Here is a 14,638-nt window from a genome sequence, read left to right as displayed (position 1 = left end):
TAAAGCGTAAATCAAACCTCATGGTTTTTCCCAATAATAATGGGCAAAGTTGAGGACTCTAGAAAGGAGGAGAAGGTGAAAATTTCAATTTAAATTACCTTCGTATGAAGAACATGTCTTCATTTAACGCGATTTTTTTAACGATCTTAACAACAAACACCCAATCCGTCATAGAAAATATAGGTTAAAGACCATCAATGTAATCAATTTATTTAGGAAAATAACGTGAACAGTCACTTACCGAGGGTTAAAAGCGTGCAACTAACAGAGGGGTTGAAAGTTGTCTTCTCCAAGTTACGGTCTGGACCACTTGCAAAGGCATTGACTTTTTGGTGAGTATGGAAGAGAGTTGGCAACGAAATGAATTGTTAAGTTAGGGGCCGTTTACCAATCACTTACCTGGGTAAGCGTTTACCAAGTAACATTACCTCACCGGATGAATATTGTAAGAACCAAGAATCTTACCCAGTAAGAGCGAAACAAGGATCAAGAGTCTTACCCTGTAAGTGAAGGCGACGACTCTTACCATGGTAAGCGCTTACCGAGTAAATTGTTGTATACGATATCGTTTTGGTGGACTAAAATTTTACCCGGTAAGTAAATAATAGTGTTAAATTTTACTGGTAAGCACCTACCAGGTAAGTGTTTGGTAAACGACTCCTTAATATCCCTTTATTTAAAGAACCCAATCCAATTTTTTTTTGCTAACCATAAGGACCAAAAATGTAATTCACTCCTTTTGCAATATTTCATTCGTTTTGACCCGTTGCCCCGGCAGTCCAATTGACCCGCCCGTTTTGCCACTCCAGTTGACGTTTACGTTTTTTTTTTTCAACGTGAGCTGGACTCATACACAGAATCGCTGATTCGATCTCTCTTCTCCAGTTTACGTTTGGATCCATCATCACAACTTCCATACGTTAAACTCCAATAACCACCGCCGGAACCCTAATTATAAGAACCCTCGGCTGTGTTAATCTCGCCGGCGTTCCTTCAGGAAGATGGTGGTTCCGGTGGTCAATTTCCCAATATTCTTATGTGTACGGAGTTTAGGAGTATTGGTGCTGATTATAGTTCTTATATGGAATGTTAATTACAGAGGAGGATTAGCTCTTTTCTCACAGAACAAAAGTCTACTCTTCAATGTAAGTTCTTCAATTTGATCTTCTGTTCTTTTAATTTCGATGTTTTGTTGAAGATAATTAGGGTTTTTTAACACGATTTCCAGTTGATTTGGATTTGTGATCGCTAATTTCAGTTGTGATTACTTTTGATGTTATTTGCTCAGTTCGATTAAGTTGGATCTTGCCTCCAGGTTGTTCTTCTAGGTTGATTATATAGTAGTTAGTGCTTGGATGATGTAGATTAAAATTGAACGGTTACGATTGGTTTTATAATCATTCTAATTGAATCTGGATTATGTAGAGCGATTGTTATGTGAAAACTTGAATGTATGTTATGGATTTTAGTTCAGGGTTTCTTATTTTTCTGAATTCATGATAGATTCCTGTGTTTTCTGCAGGTTCATCCTGTTTTGATGGTAACTGGCCTTCTTCTGCTGAATGGGGAAGGTAAACTCTACTTTTTAAACTATCTTCTAAGATGAACTGATATATGTCTGGATGTTTACTTTTTTTTATTAAGCTCTGTATGGGTTAAGGTGTCTGTCTGTGAATATGTGTTACGGAGAACAATGGGTTTAAGGGAGGCAAATGGGAGAGGGTTGGATTATTTCCGAGGTATTTCTGGTATTAATTTGTTTGAGTTGGCTGTATCAGGACAAATTAGGCGTCCTGGCTTATTCCATATAGCCATTTTGGCTTAAATCTATATGGCTGAGAATTAAGCTTGTTAAGCTGTAAGTAAACAGACCTTAATGCAAGATGCTTCTTTGTAAGGTTCTTGGTGCAAAAATTGTATAAAACTAGTGTATGGTAGCTGCTTTAAGACGAGTCCGGTAATATCCCAACCGGAGATGGGGTCTCGGGAGGTGGAATGTACGCATACATGTCCTCTACTTTTAGTAACAAAGAGGCTTTAAGATGCATCGAGGTACATATTAGTTGGTGTGGGTGTTTCTATCTTAATTAGAGTGTGTTTGGTACGCATGATAAGACAGTACAAAAACTTGTTGTCTTAAATTTGACACAACATTTAGACTATGACTGGACAAGACCTAAGTTTTTTTAAAATATTGGAGATGAGACAAGATTGGTAAAGTACATTAGTAAACTACCCATGTCAAATTATAACCCTAAAACATTTTGAATACCTCACTCTAGCTCGTCCACTCCAGTTCTGTCTGTGCACCAAACGCACCTTTATTGAACGTGAATATGATTTTGCATGTCAATCCCATCTTGCCAAAGTTGCATGTAATATGCAAATGGCTTCAAGTTCAGGTGGCTTGCTTTTTACTGAATTTTGACATGCTCTATATATCATTTACAATGAACTCGAGAAACTTCTAGCAGAGAGAGATTTACGTGTATTAGATACGTTTTGAACAATGATCCAAATAAGAGTCTTGTAACAATATCATTTGCGGTTATGCATCTCCAGGATGTGTATTTATCAAGAATGCATGTAGGATTTTATGGTTCAATTAACATTGGAAATCTGAGTCCTAATTAATAATCCCTGCTTCTGTGGGTTGGATCATGGATGCAGCTATGCTGGTGTACAAGACGGTATCAGGAACAAAAGGTTTCAAAAAGCTAGTTCATCTCGCACTCCAGTTTCTGGCATTCGTATTTGGGGGAATCGGTTTATGGGCTGTTTGGAAGTTTCACAAAGATAGGGGGATCGACGATTTTTACACCCTGCACTCATGGCTCGGCTTAGCTTGCTTATTCCTATTTGCCATCCAGGTTCTTATCTCTCTTCTTCTAGGATTAGGATTTTGATTAGGAACCCAAAATTGATTAGGATGAATATTCATGATGAATAACCTCCACATTCATTGCGTTATTGATCATGAATATGTTACAACATTCATGATGAATAACACGTCGATGTTCCTTATGAATGAATATGCCACATCACACAGTGGGCAGTCCCCCGGTTCCTAATCAATTTTAAGTTCCTAACGGAACCTGCCCGTAACCTTTATATTTGTTTTCTCACCTTTCCTTATGGATGTAGTTTGTCATAAAAAATCACACTCTTTCAAGAGTTTCTACCGACATTTGGGGGGAAACATAAATGATACATTCCCTCTTCTTATTTATTTCCTTTCCCTCCTAAAAAGTTTATAGAACCCGTGATTTTTCCTCTTTTGCCTTCCGTTCCCTTCCAAAAAAAGGCTTCGAGGAAGTGTTTGAGGTATATTTCAGGATTGTGTACATCTCACCCCTCCTACACCCTACTTTCGAGCATGATATATTGGGTTTATTTGGTTTGACTTGTTTATTAGGTCAAATATGAAACCATATTAACCTTCAAAAACTCTTTAATTGTAGTGGGGGGCTGGATTTGCGACATTTTGGTACCCGGGTGGTTCGACGAAAAACCGAGTCTCATTGATGCAATGGCATGTCTTCTTTGGTGTCTATATATATGCCCTTTCTTTAGCTTCTTGCATCACTGGTATTTTAGAGAAAGCAACATTTCTTCAAACCCACAAGATAATTTCACACTATTCTACAGAAGCAATTATGGTGAATATTTTGGGTGTGTTGATCGTTTTACTGGGCAGTTTTGTTATCTTTGGGGTTATATCACCATCAAATGGCAAAGGAGAAGTGATCCGAGGATCAATCGAGTAAGCGGGACTTGAGTTAGACTAATTTTCCACATTGTGACGGAGGCAAATTTTAATGATGTAAGCGAACTTTTTCCATTTGGTTTCTTGATCCAGGCTAATAGAAGAACAACCGATGATGGTATCTTCCTAAATAGAGGCATTTTACACTCGAATTTGGTCATGATGGTGACTTCATCCATCTACTAATGTTGTTTTTAGCACAACGGACCTGTGTTCTTAAGGTGCGCCATGGCAGCCGTTGTGGCACAGGGTTCGTGTCAGAGTAAACCTACTTATATATGGTCTTATATCAAGGTAAAAGTTGAAAGCATGTGTGTATCTAGAGTAGGATCAAAGGACAACAATGTCAACAAGAAAACACAAAAACGGTCAAATCGTGATTTTGCACTGAATTAACATGCAATTACGGAATACATAATCGCTTAAATCACATGTGATTTTAGTGTAAACTAACATGTGATTTTGGCATTTTATTTGGTTACTATTCTCGTTTGAATCCGACTATATATGTATACATATAGATAGGGAGGTTCAAACAAGAACAATAATCAAATAAGAGAAAATTAAACATCATATGTGATTTTACACTAATGATCAACACCAAGGTGTAAAATCACATGTGATTCGGCCGTCTTTTATTCTTTTATTTGGTTACTGTTCTCGCATAAACATGGATACACACACATACATATATATATATATATATATATATATATATATATATATTTGCCATAAAAAATAACGCCTTAGAAGAACATTGCTGCCTCACCATGGCTTCTAAATCTCAAGGCTTAACCTCACCGTCATGTTTCATGTCTTTTAAAACCTTGCAAGAGACTGATGTTTATACATAGAACTCGAGTAAACATGTAGGGATAAAATTGAATGATTTTTGTGACAATGTTATGCATGCAAATACAAAGCAATGTTGAAAATGAAACCACATTGAAAACATGAACGTAGATGAATGTTCTATGAAAGATTAGATGTTCTCAAGCACCTCATACGAAACTAGGATGAATCGGTCCCTTTGAGATCCCAACACGAACTTCCATTCCGTGGTGCATGTCGGGGATGCACGTCGTTTCAGTGTCATGAACACCTTCAACGATTATCAACAGTAAAACGAGATCAAGCATAAAATATTTGAATTCAAACTTGCAATAGAATACCAAGTCAGTAGGACCATGACCATGATTTGATTGTTATAGTTAAGAGCGCGTGAGGCTAAATGAACCCTGCCATAATTGAACCATGCCTACCAATTCTATAACTTTGATCCAAAGGGGTTAAAATTGCATATAACAAAACATGAAACATTGTTCCACAGTAAAACAGGCGTGAACAAAATGAAACAAGCCTATATTTTACCAACATACTCCTAAAATAAGGACTTAATTTTCTTCTAACTGTCCTCAAATTATTATTTTTATACGTTCTCTATATTTTGGTTAAATTTACGTATTTCTAAGTATTAATAATAAAAAAATGTAGAAAAAGTATAAAATAAAATTCTAAATTAATAAACCTCATATTTTGATTTCATTCTAATCGTCTTGACAAAAACTTTTTAATGATGTATTTTGTTATAAAAAATATTTATTTTATTGTAATTTATTAAATTACATTAATTTATCAAACCATAAAAAATAAATAAACAACTCATTAGGGTAAATTGGTCATTGTCATGACCACTCTTGTCTTACCAAGAGCTAAAAAATTTGTCTTATCATGTCTTGTCCAGGTACCAAACGCACACTAAAACAACTTGTAGTAATCACATGAACTCATATCTATATCAAAATCACTATCGATTGATTATGGTCTACCTTGAAGGGGAAAAAAGGTGTTGATAAATGAAGCTTTTTTGGATCAATCCGGAGCATTGAAAATGTATAAAGTAAAGTATGATGCTAATGTCTAAGAGTGTATTAATAGGTAGGGTCTAAGTAGCAACTAAAGAGGGTTCATTTAGAATTTACACAGTAAAAATAAAAGAAACTAATATTTAGTCGAGAAATTGACCAAAATAATCATTTTACTAGTTTTTTCATCAAAATTTCTATAATATCAACAATTGCATTCCCCAAGTATTCAAAAATTGGGTCAAGCTTGAGGAGCCAAGCTAGCCAATTGCGGAATGACCTCTTTTTGATTTTTTTAAAATTATTTTTAATAGGAAAATATACATTCCGCAATTTAGGGCTTGACCATTTGTGGAATTGATGATATTTTGCCCATTTTGGTGAAAACGTGGCTAAAAAGTGAATTTTTGTCAAATAAAATGGCTACTTTGGTCAATTCCCCGCAACGTTAATGATTGCACTTGGTACTATGATTTTTACCTTGGAAATAATCTTCAAAACCAAAGTCGTCCAAGGCTCCTGTCAATGATTCTAATCCAAGCATGGATGATGGTACAAGTCCCGGAGGCCTTTGAAATCTGATTTTAAAACAGATAGGAAAATAAGAAACTCCCACAGGAGAACAACTGTTTTGCTGTAAAATAATGGTTAGCAAGTTGAGCCAAACAAACCCAATACATTCCATACATAGCAGGTTATAAGGGTGGGATGTACGTAGGTCGATTCTAAATCAACAATTTGATATTCAAAAAAGAACTTCGTTGTAAAAATCCTATAAGCGAATGAATATGTATTTTAAGTTAAAAGATTTCCCACCCTAAAAAATGTCGTGTACAACTGTAACATATCAGAATCACTCTCTTCTAGCGTGATCAAGAAACCGGAAGAAACCATAAGCAAAGTATGCAAGAAGGAAATCGCCAATTGAAGAGTTCAAACACATGAACTCCTCATGTTATGTGTGTGGCATTGGCATCATTATCATAGCATCAAGGCATCTTCGATTCAAGTACCTTCGATGTATACAAAGCTCCAAACAAATGTGACATCCACACAAAATTGGTTTAGGTTCAACGTGTCTGTTTCTAAAACCCTATATCTTCGCTAAATTGCATTCTACAGCAGAGTAACAACTAACATGTGTTACATGTCTCCCTTCTTCCTCTGACAATATGCTTTCAGAAGACAACTCTATTTGTAGCCTTTTCAAGTATGTAGATAACAAATTGTCTTTTAAGAGGCAAATCAAATGAGAACCAAAAAAATATTGAGAACCATAATAACCAGTTTAACATGCATTGTATCACATGTGAAATACTTCTATGAAACAAAGAGAATTGATTCACATGTGAAACAAAACATGTCCATACATCTCATATATGTAACACACAAACGAGCACACGAAAGAACAACAATACCACCTTGAATCCCAGCCTAAAATGGAATTCATTGAATGGTAGGGATTTGTTCTGACTTCTAACTGGTTCTCATGTGATTCTCATTTGATTTTTCTCCTTTATCTTTCATTTGGATAGTAAGGGGAAATTTGGTTGGTTTTTCCATCAAGTCATGTATGATTAAAGCTGTCTGTGTGGATTAATCTGTTTGTATAGGTCTGGAAGATTCTTGTTTGTAAGGGTTTCTTCATGATGGAATGAGCGGGTTTTTTAATTGGGACACAAAGTTTTGAAAAAACCAAACAATCATGTATAGCCGACTGAACAAGCTGCGAGTCCCTTAAGCTGCGAGTCCCTTAAGCTCATTAAGCTGCTTATAAGTCAAGTCAAGAATCCTAATCGCAGAAGCTTTCCATGATGGCTTGGTAATCAAGCAAGCAGTAGTATGAAGGAAAAAGATTTTCACTAAACGATAACTTCCACTACGCTAATGGATAAACCAATTTCCTTCTACTAGACTATATCAAGTAATTTTGCAGACACACTATAAGAGCAAAAATAAAACAACATCCAAAGCGCAAAGAGACCAGCCAGACCTCATTTTCATCCACCTAAAGCTGAATTGGACAGGCTACAGGTAAACTCCATATATTTCCAAACAACAAACACTGAAACTGATCAATTTAAGTGTCAACAGCTTACAAACCGACTATAAAATCCACAAACAAGCAAAACTCTGATTCAATTTTCAAGTAACAAGAGATCATGAAACTAAGATTAATTACTAATGAAAAAACATAACTCAACACCAATCCATACCTAGAAAGGATTTTCCGGTCGAGCTCCTGCTTTACTGAAAAAGCTGAGCCATAGGTATTCGCAAGAATCTTTCGTTTCATATTCTCTTCTCTCACGATTGCCTGAACAACCACATTCAATTCATCATCATAAACGTGTTTCTAATCATCAATTAATTTAAAACAAATTAAAGAGACGGTAGGAATACAGGATACCGATTGAAAGGCTGATTCAAGAGGATGAGATCCAACGATATCACTCTTGACGCCTTGAAGTCCGAAACGAAACGCATCGTTTTTTAGACCTCCGATTTCGTGCTCTATCTTCTTCGATCCTTCCATCGTCTCTGTTCTCGAGTGAGAAATTGAGAACGATGATGGCTCTGTAAATACCCCCAAACATTAATTCCGCCACAAGTCACCACATCATTATATATAACTGGGCCTTATTTTGTTAAAGCCCAATAGATTCTATAAGCCCATTTACATTTTAAAGGTTTACCTTTGAAGCCCAATACTATGCATTTTGATTTCGAGTAAATTGCAAGTTTGGTCCCTGTGGTTATTATAAAATTTTGAATCGAGTCCCTCAAATGAAAAAAATTATAGATTCAGTCATCATGGTTTCACTTTTGTTATGCATTAGGTCTTTTATTCTGACTCCACTAATTATTAATATATTAAGTCAAGAGTAATATCGTCATTTTCATTCTTTAAAAATAAAATAAAAAGTTATATATGTCATATATACATATATATAAGTATGTGTATATATATGTGTGTGTGTGTGTGTGTGTATCTGTGTGTGTCTACAACTCCCAACATTGAGCTCTCTCCTCCTAAACTTTGACCACTCACCATTGCCTTATCCCTCCCCTTTTCGATGAGTTGTTTGGAATGGATTACTACGTTGGGGAAGATTTAAGAAGCAAATTTTTATGTTTTTGTGAGTTATTTTGTACCCGTTATTCTGAAAACTGTAGAGATTTATATCAAATATCATTGTCATCATCTTCCAGTTCCTACAAACAGTAGCCTGGAATCATCTGCAAGAATTGCCATCTTGCCACTGGATTGTTCGAAAACTGACCCAAAATCATAATGTTGGTCGTATTACTTTCAAATTTCTCAATCGCTCTAGAGATCATACAAGTGTGATTAGCTTCCACCATCCAACAATGGTGAAACAGTTTCTACAATCTACCAGCTCAGTCTTTCTTGAACTTGCAGTTTGGAGCCATGAAAATGCATAAATCATTGCAAAAGAGTTTTCAATATCTGATTCACGGAGCAAAAGAGAAGTACAGGCCATGCTCGTTTTGAACTGTGTGTTTGTATATGTATTATGTATATGTATATATCTATAATATACAATACAAACTTCTATTTTATTTTTCTTTAAAAAAATTAAATAAAAAATGTGAAAAGGATCAAAAAGACCCCTGATTTAACGGAGTTAGAAGCAAGGACCCAATCCATAACAAAATTAAAACCATGCTGACCATTTTAATAATTATTTCGTTTGAGGAACCCGATCTATAATTTTCATATAACCACAGGGACGGAATTTATAATTTACTATTTGATTTGGTTAAATACGAAAAAACAATTTATTTCATAAATTTCTTTACTATAGCATTGTATTTTCATTTTTTTATTACAATAATATATTTTCAATTTATTTTTTATTAAGGTGTTGTAAAACATATTTTATATCATTGACATTTTTAAAAAATGTTAAAAAAATGACTTTTTGAATAATAAAAATAATAAGTATTACATTTTCTTATAAATTAAATATTTATTTTGAAAAAATATATTACTATAAAACATTTCATTTACGTACAATTAAATAAGAGTGAAAAGTTTTCGAAAGGGTTTTAAAGAGAAGTATAAAAACCATAATCCGGACGGAATATGAATAATCGGAGGGAAATGAGGAAATTATTAAAAAAAAAATTGGAAGATATTTTTTATTTGTTTATGCCACGTAATTTGAATGACCCGACATCCATATCATTTCATTTAAGTCATGTAAGTTAACAAAAACAATGTAGGGTTAACCAGTTTAAAAGGTAAAAAGTTACTTATTATTATAATGGGTAGAATTTTCAAAGTAATGATCTAATAAAAAATTATTTGAAAATACACTGCTATAATAAGAAGAAAAAATGAAACTACATTGCTATAATAAGGGAAAAAATGAAACTACAATGCTATAATAAGAACACTAGTGCTCGGCACCATGCGTTGCACGGTGATCATAACGCATGTCAAGTAATATATAAAAAATAGTGAACCACATCAATATCCCTATACTACAAAATTGAAAATATTAAATTTTAATAGTGCATTTGTAACCCTTCCAATATTTAAAGCCATCCTTCTCGTTTCATATACTTGACTCTTTTTCAGTAATTTCTTCTCATTAATATGGATTAAGATTCAAGTAAAATTCAACCACAATTAATGATTTGAAAATATTAAATTCTAATTTGTCACATCAATATCTTATAACATTATATATTAATTTAATTAATTAATTACTTTGACTTTTAATATAGATTTATTTTGTTAAAAGAGGATTAGCCAAAAATCCTATGTTAGAAAAGTAAGCCAAATAAGTTAAACACCATGAGTTTAGATAATTATTCAAGGGGAGTCAGTCCAATAGATTGCCACAGAGACATCCCAATATTCCTTTAAATATCTATCATTCAGTGTCAATCTTTTATCTACCTATCACTATGGGATAGACAAAACTATTCACAATTCAAGATTAAATAATACTTAATCTTAAGATGTCACATTGATGGTTATGGTTCTTACTTTTAAATATAGAAAGAATAAAGATTATATATATAATTGATTTTTAATATTGATTAACTCTTCTTGCAAAAAGAGAGTTGACCAAAATGAACCAAGCCCATGTGTTCGGAGAGTCGGCCAAAATGTTCTAACCACAGGTGTTCAGAGAATCAACCAAGAGGAACCAACCTCATGAGTTGTCACAAAGGCATCTAGACCTCATTTTACATATCCAACATTTTTGTCAATCTTTCAATTCTCAATCAGTGTGGGATATATAAAACTCAATCACAATTTAAGATTGAAGAATATTCAATTGTTAGGGTGCCGCATCAACGGTTCCGCTTTTTACTTTCAAAAACATATTAAAATTATCCCTTCAATTAATATTTAGTGTAGATTAATTTTGTCACAAAAAAGGGTTGGCTACATATGTTTGGAAGTTCAGTAAAAATGAGCAAAGCATGTGAGTTTAGACAATTGCTCGTGAGTTTAGACAATTGTTCCAAACATTTATGTTGCAAAAGAGTGCCATCCAAATAAGTTAACTTTATGAGTTAAGCCTTTTGAGTTGACGCAATGAATTTCGTTCTTTTTTTCTTATACACATCTCTTTATTCCAATCTTCAATCTTTCATCAAAGTGGGATATCTCAAATTCAACCACAATTCACCAACACTTCAATACTTAATTCTCATGATGCACCTAATTACCTATTGGTTCTTCTTTTTATATATATATATATATATATATATATATATATATATAATATGATTTGTTTTTGAAAAAATAGGGTCATCCAAATAAGATAACCTTATGACTCAAGCATCATGAGTTGATATACAATATAAGATTTGTTTTAAAAAATTAGGGTCATCCAAATAAGATAACCTTATAAATCTAGTTTCATGTGTTGAAACAATGACTCTCATCATTATTTCTTATACACACCTTATTATTTCAATCTTTCAATCTCTTACCAATGTGGGATACCTCAAACTCAACCACAATTTATCAACACCACAATACTCAAATCTCATGATGCCACCTCAATACTTTTGGTTCTTCCTTTAATATGTATATATAGATTTATGAAATTATGTTGTTATTTCATGCATTTAACCTTTTTAATTTTTCAAATCGTTTGAATTGAAATAATCAAATTTATTTTTGAAGTGTATATTATTTATATGTGGAAAATACAACAGATAAATTCATCTACTTTTCTCACATTTGGTGAGATTTAAATCCCTGACTTTTTGGGAGACCAGAAATTTGGGTACTGTTAGGCCAAAAATTATTTGATAAGAGTATTTCTAATAGATTCTTCAAAATAGAGATTTTAGAGTTTTTAGGCAAATTTTTTGCTCTCAAGTTTTTTTTTTCTAAAATGGAGAAAGTATTAGAGAAATATTGTAATTCTCCAAAAAAAAAAATGATTACTATAAAAGAAATAAAATAAAATTCATATAAAAAAACCTTGAAATTAAATATTTATTAAATGTAAATAATATTATAATAATATTGTAATCTCAAGAATTTATTAGAATTAAATGTAATTTATTTATTTTTTGAAAATTTTTAAATTTTAATTTTCCGTTTTAAAGAAATTTTATATGTTAGGAATGCTCTAAATAATCAATTTTTGATTAATAAATAAATATAAAATTATTTACTTATTTTTTACTTTAATAATGGTAATTTACTCTTAATTATTAAAGTCGTAATAATTATTATAAACGCTCATCCAGCCTTCTCTATAATTGTACTCCATGATAGTTTATATGTTTTTAATCAGCCGTGACTTTTAGCAATGTCGTTTTTTTTTGCTGTTCCGTAAATAAATTGGTCTAACTTTGTTTTAGGTTGAAATATAAATCTTGTTAGTTGCCCAATTAACTTAGGGTTTTTATATTTCCGAGTGTTTTGGGTATTTTGAAGATCGTAGGTTTTAGTATGCTTATATTAAGATGGTGTTGGTGAGTTTCAAAGAACTCAACTCTGACCTCATTTGTTGTCGTTTGTCACATAATGCTAATTAATCCATTTCTCTTGATACCTTAGCTTCCAATTGGAGAAAATATCTTACTGTGTCTGGAAAAAATATAGCCGTCGTTAGTCTTTGTGATCAAAGACAGCTGAAGAAGGCGAAGCTGGTGGGTTTTGATTTTCGATATTTCTTCTAACTGTACATTTTTTGCTACTTTTGATATGATTATACTAAAATCAAATAATGAAATATATCAATATATATATATATATATATATATATATATATATATATATATATAGTTGGGTTCACGTGAGACCAAAGATTTTTTGTAAGACCCATAAGACCAATTTATGTTCATTGATCGACTTTATAAGCCAATGATCTAATGGTCTAAAGTTGCACGGTGACAATTTTGTGATTATTGAGAAGTCTCGTGGCAATTTTGTGATTATGAATGTTCAGATTGTAGATATAATCCAAGAGTTGAGAATTGGTTTTACGGGTCTCACGAAAAACCTTTGGTCTCACATGATCTCAAGTCTATACATATATATAAAATCAAATATAAACCCTATTTTCTTTGGATCGGAGTTTAAAATTGGTGTTTAATACATTTTCGATTTACATGTTTTTAACTTGATAATCCAATTATTTGACTTGTAATAGGAGGTAATTTTCAAAAGTCACATCATATTAAATCAAGCCTTTAATTCGTTATCATGCATTTATAAAACAAATAATATTTACCATGCACTTTGATTTCTGCAAATCAAGAATGGCAGTAAATTAATTCTCCAAAAAATATGATCCATAGTATACAAATTTTATTTAATTTTTAATTAATTATTATTATTATTATATTCGATACAATATAGCTATTTATATATAAAATGTTTTCTTGAAGATTAAGTCAACTATCTTGGTAATGAATTTGAGCATATCTTATATATATATATATATAGTCCCGTACGTCCCAAGGAAATCTCGATAGAAAAAAATTACGATAATATTAAATGTAAAAATTCAAATTAATATAGATTTTAAAGCAATATATTATTTTCAAGAAAATAAAGGGAAATTTTATTCAATGGGTCATCATAATAACATATAAATAGATAATTTAACGTAGCATACGGTATTTAAAAAAAGTATTAGAATACGGAGGCTTTTGTTGGTTTAATTACGAATCATCGGTATAATATATAAATTTTGGTTTTTTTTTTCTTTCTAAAAATGATCATTCGATCCATTTTAAACGTGACCGATAATAAGTTTTTGTATTGATTTCATGTAATTTAGCTCATCATATGCCATGTGTATTCGATTTTAACTAGATCATTGAATTTAGCACGTTTGATTTGATTTTTCATTAGCCATGTAAAATACTTTCTATAAAATTTATGAAGCTAAGATTTCTATTTTCTATATATATATAAGAATTAAAAAAAAAAAAAAAATCTTGTAAACTCGTATTAATACCAACAATTCGCATCATTTCATGTCGGAAAAGCAAATTACAGAAAAAGGACAATTTTACCCTTTCGATATATTATCTTTTGGGTATATCATGAGCAAGCACTCAAATTTATAGCATATGTTTCCTCATTGACACATTACAAATCACATACTCAAAATCTTCTTTAATTTCATTTGCCATTTTTATTCACAAAACTATATATTATTATATATAGAGTTTGTTTCAAATACAACCCATCACATTTGTATAACCAATGCAACCCAATAAATTGAGATGTTTATGGAAATGATGAGATTTCATTTATTATGATTTGAATATTTATAGAAGATGAATAAAGTTTATTAATTATGATCAATACTTTATATTATAAAGCAATCAAAACTTCTATGAAATCACATATTTATTAACTTAAATGGATGATTGAGATTGAATTGTTTTGATTGTACAAATGCAAATAGTTACATAATAACTCACTCCTCTCTCTCTTTCTCTCTCTCTCTCTCTCTATATATATATATATATATATATATATATA

General features: G+C 32.0%; 2 protein-coding genes across 2 annotated transcripts; one reads left to right on the top strand and one right to left on the bottom strand.

Moving 5' to 3' along the window:
* Positions 1-708: 708 nt before the first annotated feature.
* On the top strand, positions 709-4,179 carry LOC112513376 (probable transmembrane ascorbate ferrireductase 2). Its single transcript, XM_025119611.1, has 5 exons — positions 709-1,145; positions 1,523-1,571; positions 2,671-2,870; positions 3,462-3,763; positions 3,860-4,179. Exons 1-5 carry the CDS (start codon positions 1,002-1,004, stop codon positions 3,894-3,896), a joined length of 732 nt encoding a protein of 243 aa, XP_024975379.1. The 5' UTR covers positions 709-1,001; the 3' UTR covers positions 3,897-4,179.
* A 371-nt stretch (positions 4,180-4,550) lies between these two features.
* LOC112513831 (cyclin-B1-2-like) lies at positions 4,551-8,223 on the bottom strand. The gene is made up of 4 exons (XM_025120203.1): positions 8,042-8,223; positions 7,848-7,948; positions 6,112-6,209; positions 4,551-4,868 (listed from the first exon to the last, which is right to left on the bottom strand). The coding sequence occupies exons 1-4, from the start codon at positions 8,165-8,167 to the stop codon at positions 4,768-4,770; spliced, it is 426 nt and encodes a 141-aa protein (XP_024975971.1). The 5' UTR covers positions 8,168-8,223; the 3' UTR covers positions 4,551-4,767.
* Between the last annotated feature and the right edge of the window lie 6,415 nt (positions 8,224-14,638).

This window comes from Cynara cardunculus, assembly GCF_001531365.2.
Source record: "Cynara cardunculus var. scolymus isolate 2C chromosome LG 5, CcrdV1, whole genome shotgun sequence".
Taxonomy (NCBI): Eukaryota; Viridiplantae; Streptophyta; class Magnoliopsida; order Asterales; family Asteraceae; genus Cynara; species Cynara cardunculus.
This window is presented reverse-complemented; position numbering and strand designations above follow the sequence as displayed.